At 38.8% G+C, this 6269-nt stretch overlaps 2 protein-coding genes across 2 annotated transcripts; both read right to left on the minus strand.

The window, feature by feature from the left end:
• Positions 1-3361: 3361 nt before the first annotated feature.
• LOC120288486 (auxin-induced protein 15A-like) lies at positions 3362-4167 on the minus strand. Its single transcript, XM_039302494.1, has 2 exons — positions 3857-4167; positions 3362-3500 (listed from the first exon to the last, which is right to left on the minus strand). Exons 1-2 carry the CDS (start codon positions 4165-4167, stop codon positions 3362-3364), a joined length of 450 nt encoding a protein of 149 aa, XP_039158428.1.
• A 1297-nt stretch (positions 4168-5464) lies between these two features.
• LOC120288119 (auxin-responsive protein SAUR21-like) lies at positions 5465-6037 on the minus strand. The gene has a single exon (XM_039301505.1). The coding sequence runs from the start codon at positions 5923-5925 to the stop codon at positions 5650-5652; it is 276 nt and encodes a 91-aa protein (XP_039157439.1). The 5' UTR covers positions 5926-6037; the 3' UTR covers positions 5465-5649.
• Between the last annotated feature and the right edge of the window lie 232 nt (positions 6038-6269).

A 6269-nucleotide genomic window follows, 5' to 3' on the forward strand; every position in this document is an offset into this window, starting at 1 on the left:
CGCTGCAGGTTTTGCTGAGGAGAGAGTGACACGCAGCTGGTCATCCCTGCTGACTTCATGCAGAAAACGTGGCAGCGGTTTGAGTGAGGTTGCAGTGTGAAGGAGGAACGAGAGAAGTCTGGCTTCTGTTCTGCCGCTCGTGGCCCTTTTTTTTTTTTTTTTTTTTGTTGACTCCGTGAGGAGGTGTCGCCTTGAGAGGAAGCCAGCTGGGTAGGGTTGGTGTTGCCGGACATGTCGGCTCGGTTGATGACGGGGTGAGCAGAGGCGAGGCGTGCTGCGACGATGTCGACTTGATGAGCCGTGTCTTGGCGGTGTCGAAGGCGAGCTGAGATGGCAAGTCTTGCTGGGATACAGCTACGTTTGGTTATCCGAATTTTTAATAAATCAGATAAAATAAGATATGAAATTTTGAGATTTTTCTATATCTTATCCACTGTTTGGTTTATCTCTGTATTAAAGTATGATATATTTACATAATATTATGTACATTTTTTAAAAATAAACGGCATATTATTGTAAATGAACCTAGTTCAAGATGTTGAAAAACTCTCGTGACATTATTCCTTTAAATTTACAAATAAATTTTTATTTTTATTTTTAATTTCTTAAATTAAAATTCAAATATTATTTATATTGAAATATAATTTTAATTTTGTTAATTTAATAAGTTTGCTATTCGAAAAGATAACTTTCCTATTATGAACATTATAAATTTTATCCACTTTTATCCCACCTCCCTCATGGGATAATTTTATCTAGTCTATATACCCTTATATCTAAATTTATCTTATCCTAAGTAAGTATCAAACATAGGGTATGATAAATCATATCTTATCCCGAATTTTATCACGACTGCCAAACGCAACCAAAAGGCGTAATTTGATGACAAGTTCGTTGATGTGGCGTGGACCGTTAAATGTTTAGAGCTCACAATACGTCGTGCGAATAATCTGGATGTCAGTGTAAAATTCTATATTTTGATTTCTCCATATTGAAGGTCTAGGCAAAAATTTAACACCAAATGAGTGACTTCTGTCTACAAAACTGAACCTAATGTGTTCCCTACTCTGTCTTGTTGATATATCTCACGATACATTCATGTGAGACGTCAGATCGAGGAATTATTGGCCCGTGAGATAAGCATACAACAATCTCTTTGTTCCATCCACACTTCTAGTTTTCAAGAGAATGCATTCTGCACGCAGAATACCTTACGTGCTTGGAGAAGTCGTCATTCTAAGTGATTGACGTTCTACCTTCAACTATACTAGAAACAAAAGACTGGCGGTGTCCTTCCAAAGGCAGGAGTGATTCGAACATGACCTCAGTTCGATTTTTCTATTTCATTTTAGCCTTTTCAACTTAACGTTGCTCCTAAGGAGAATTATCGTCAATCATTTCAAATCTAGAGTTTTGGAATGTCCTTTCTCTCACGATATTTACAAAAACAATGAAAAGGAGCAGGCTATGTAGGATGCTATGCTAACTTCCAGTATCTCATTGTGGATAAGATATTAGGTTAGGATGGAAACTCGCTTGTTGTATGAGTGCAATCAGCATTGGTCCGTGCCTTTTAGGTTCTAATTGTGTATAAGCTTAAACCACCTTTCCGGCTCTTCAGATGGTTAGAACAGAATTGAATTAAAAAAGCACCATATGCTAATTGCATGGAAAAGAGAGAATGGGGTAGAATAAGCCGCATCAAATTTGTGAGATATAGCAACTGCAAAGGCAGTGCCTTCTTTTTTGAGCAGTTGGAGGATGAGAGCCATTCAGAAACTATCTGCTGGACATTTTTCAAACTGAAAGTAAATTTCATCGTTAAACGATAAGGAATCAAATTGAGGCAACAATACACACACCGCTCTCAAACCTTGCTCTGCAAGCTTAGATCGCTCTGTTTCAGTGTAAAGACCTCAAACTAGAAGATACCTAGATTTTTAAACAGATTTGGTGTGTTACAACTGCAGAAAAATTGTTGTATCTCCCATTGGTGGTGCCCCTACAGGTATGTTACAATTCCAAAAGCAAGCCTCCAATATCAGCAGAGCTGTCGAGCCCAAAATATTCGAGTTGGAGAAGCAAGAGACCGCATACAACAAAAGGATTGCTCAATTAGACAATAGGTGACGTGATAAATGATGTCCATGACAGTGTTCTGCTTGATAATTTGTCTTCCTCGGAAAAAAATCAATGACGAGTACTAAAGCCTAACAACTGATGCGAAGATCAGAATAATATATTCTTTCCCCCCTTATTTTATGGAGAAAAAGGAATCATAAGTGAAAAATGCTAATCTGGCACATATTATGGTTCATTGGCAGAATGGCAGGGGTCGAGCAGTGGTGAATCAGGGACTTCTGCAAAAAGTAATTATGCTTAATATTATTAACTTTCACTGGCAAAAGCAGTACTCAATATTGCAGAAATTGATATTATCTTTTCATCTACGATAGTTTCGGATGTGACTTGCACATAGATTCTTCTGATTGACACTTTATAGGACGACCACCGCATATATGGTCTACCAACATACAAAGTTTAAAATTAATTTTGAACATGAAATGCTCGGTTTTAATAAGACATCGGACCTCTATATTTATCACCAAGTTGCATTGTTCTCTAACTTTGATGTGAATTTCCAAGTAAATGAAGGATGATAACTATTTAGTATGGTCAAATTATTAACATTAATATCGTTGTAATTGTGGTTGTAATATGAGTAGTCAGATGGCTTAGCACCTGATGACCACAATGCTCCCCATAGCACTTTGTCAACATTGTTGTAGGCCCGATAGTAGTCATTTTTCCGGAGGGAAAACTCTCAACATGACATTTCAATTTGACAAAATCAGCCTGCAACAGAGATAATGGCTTTGAGGGGTCTATGGTTCAGAATATTAACAGTCTAGTACAAATTCAGAAATAAGAGCCAGTGTTCTCCTGCTGAAAAAGTGCCTAATCTCCTAACTTAACTAATCTTCCCAAGGTGGAACTGTACCTCTAGATCATTTTTTTTTTTTTTTTTTGGTAAAAGTAAGAGATATATTGACTTATAACCAAAAGCTATACAGCTATACAACAAATACTCGGCACCAAGATCTTCAACTCAGGAAGACAATAAGTCAAAATGAGTGGAAGGGTGCCAAGAAGGAGGAAACACAAATACCTCTAGATCATTCATCCTCTTCAGTTAAATAAACAGAGGAGTTTTGTCAGGCAACTTTTCTCAGGAAGAAACAAACAAGCCAGATCTCAGCTTATGCCGAGAAGCCAAACCTTTTATGTGAGAAAAACCATTTTTTTTCTTGTTTATGTTAACTGCATATTAGTATGCCATGGAACATGGACAAAAGATTCATCACCTATTGCTGTCCATGAGCATCCCCAGAGGCCGGAAGCCCACAGCTTGTTGGATTTTATGATTTGCGAAGAGCTTGAATCGCATCATCTTTTGCACTAGGAAAATCTCACCCAGAGTTGGCCCCATCTCCTTCCTCCTGCAAGATAACTCCATTAATAGTGTAACAAATGCAGACCCCCATTGTGAACCATTTGTTCTTTAACTATAAGATAGAAGTTTCATGTCTAGATTGTATCTCGGTCATTTAACACATAATACACGCCATCTTGATTTTTGCGTCAGATCTGAAAGGCGCTGTAAAATATGGTGGAACATACTCAAAGAAACTGATGCTGCTCATCCTAAATCATCATCGACATTATAATGTACGTTTCTACATAGTTTTCCCCGTATTGAAGGGTAGGCAAAAATTCTACACCAAACGAGTCACTTCTATTTACAAAAATGAACCTAATGTGTTCCCTGATCTGTCTTGTTGGTATATCTCACGACCTGTTCATGTAAGATGTCAGATCGAGGAAGACTTCTTCTTCACAAGGAATCCTAAGGCTGCCCATCAGATGATCGAACCCGAAGTCTTCTTCAGCTCGACTTAGCAAGTCTTGAAATGAAGGCGGAGTTAAATGAGTGATTGGAACTACATATCTCCGCTTCTGGGTTTCTCCAACACAAACAGCAAAATAGCCCTTGGGCACACCCATGGCCATTGGAACTGCCTGCTTTCCAGTGAATAGAGATCCTCGAAGAATCTGCTTACCGAAGCTGACACAGGCAAACAGATTCCCATGATTATATATCTGCATTAACTTTTAAAGATGAGAAAACAAGATTGACCCTTAACTCTATTGCTGTCTCTCTGATAAGAGAATGTGAATTGATCAGTTCTATGTCGTTTGTAGAACTCATTGATAAGTTCTACTTATATAGATGAGCAGGAGGTGGAATATAATGTGCCATGTGGAATATGTGTAGGAATAGTCATCTAACATGCATGGCTCAGGTAAGAAACATAAGCACTTGAGAGGTCACATGCTATTGTTTTCCAGCTGATGAACCAATGATGCCTATTTCAGGAATGAAACTGAAGACAAAATACCAGACTCCAGAACATTTAATAGAGGTACTGATAATTTCCTGGAGAGAGTGGTGGTATGAGAGCCTCTTGTTAAAATTTGGTGGAACGACGGCGTACCACTTGTACCGACCAACATGTTTGAGACATTAGCCAATGTTGCCACTCGAGTAGTAGGGTTACCTGAAAATGATCATTGCTTACCCGTGGTTTAATATCATGGGATAGTTGTTTTATAAAGAAAATAAGGTTCGGCAAAGTGGCATATTATACCCTGGATAATGCAAGTCTTTTGTTGACTGTATAGCAATTGTTGGATCTAATCTAAACACCATCCATTGGCCACAATTTGCGTCCTAATTGCACATTTTGCTGTAGTTCGCCTCCAAATTAATCAAGGTTTATACGAAAGCATGAACTGGATCATATGAAAAATTAAAATGTTGGGGAAAAAGCTGGAAATTGCATAGATCCAGGCCCTAGAAAGTGAAAAGTGGAGAGGGTGGGCAAAATATTTGCCTACAAGTTTGTTGGGTGGCAGACTTGTAATCTACTTATTTTATGGAAAAATTACAAGAACCAGCTAGCAGGTTCCAGGCATACATGAAGTTAAGAGTGGGAAAAATGAGATGTAACAGCACTATAAACTTCCTGAGGGAAATTTTTTGGTGGAGATGCAGATTTCATTCTGCAACCTATTTTTAGCCCTTCAGTTTATTAACTTGATTTACAATAGATCTAATTGACCTTTTGGTCTCAAATACTTGTCATGCTCCAATTCTTAGGTCGTTGTGAGAAAAACAATGATGACTGCAACTCTGGACAGTAGCATATAGAACCAACTCTTGGAGACTTGTTTTCTTGGTCAGTTCACATAAAATAAGGGGATGAAACAAGTGTCTTCTAGCACAATCTGATCACACAAAAGATCAATCGGTAATGAGGCATGTATCCTAAGACTGAATTTCTTTGCTTCCAGCAGAAAGTGAATACCAGAAGGACAAATAGATCACTAGGAAAACCAGATATCCACATATAGAGAAATCAATGTTATTGATCTAAATTGCATCTTCAATTGTACATCTGTCTATCTCCTTAAACCAGTACTCCCTAAACAAGAGGGAAAAACATCTACACTGGTCGTAAAATTTGTTTACAAAATCGTGTCAAGTGTATTGACTAATCTATCTAGGAGTTCTCTAGTCAGGATTGATCATCCATCTATTAGGCTGAGGAAAACTTCTTCGTTGCATGGAATGGTTAGGCCTCCCATTGGATGATCGAAGCCAAACTCCTCCTCAGCTTGACTCAGCAGGTCCTGGAACGAGGGCCGAGATAAGTATGACAGTGGAACGATGAATCTCTTCTTTTGGTTTTCTCCTACATAAACTGGAAAATGCCCCTTTGGAACGGCTAAGGGTGCAGAATCTACTTCCTTGCGACCAGATAGAGACCGCCGCAACTTTTTTCCTGGCAAACTGATCCCCATGACGAGGTGCCGGAAAACTTTTTTCAAAGGAAAGACTTGAGGAAGATGCTATGCCACTCGCTGGAAGGAAATAGGAAGAAATGTGAATTCTGATTTGGTTGCAGAAGCAATGGCTTGGCAATGTCTATATAGGGCAAGTGGATGGCAAGTGAGTTCATCTGCTAAGCTGAATGAATGATAGGAGGTTGCAGCATATAGGGCCAAGGAGAGACATGGACTGTTGGGAGTTCACATGTTAATGTCTGCCAAACCTCATGAGACACTAGAGCTCATTATAGGAGCAAACATCATGCCCCACACCTCCTGAAGACAGGATTTCTCACAGGTCCTACTGAAATCTGAAG

Source organism: Eucalyptus grandis, chromosome 9 (genome assembly GCF_016545825.1).
Source record: "Eucalyptus grandis isolate ANBG69807.140 chromosome 9, ASM1654582v1, whole genome shotgun sequence".
NCBI classification, from domain to species: domain Eukaryota; kingdom Viridiplantae; phylum Streptophyta; class Magnoliopsida; order Myrtales; family Myrtaceae; genus Eucalyptus; species Eucalyptus grandis.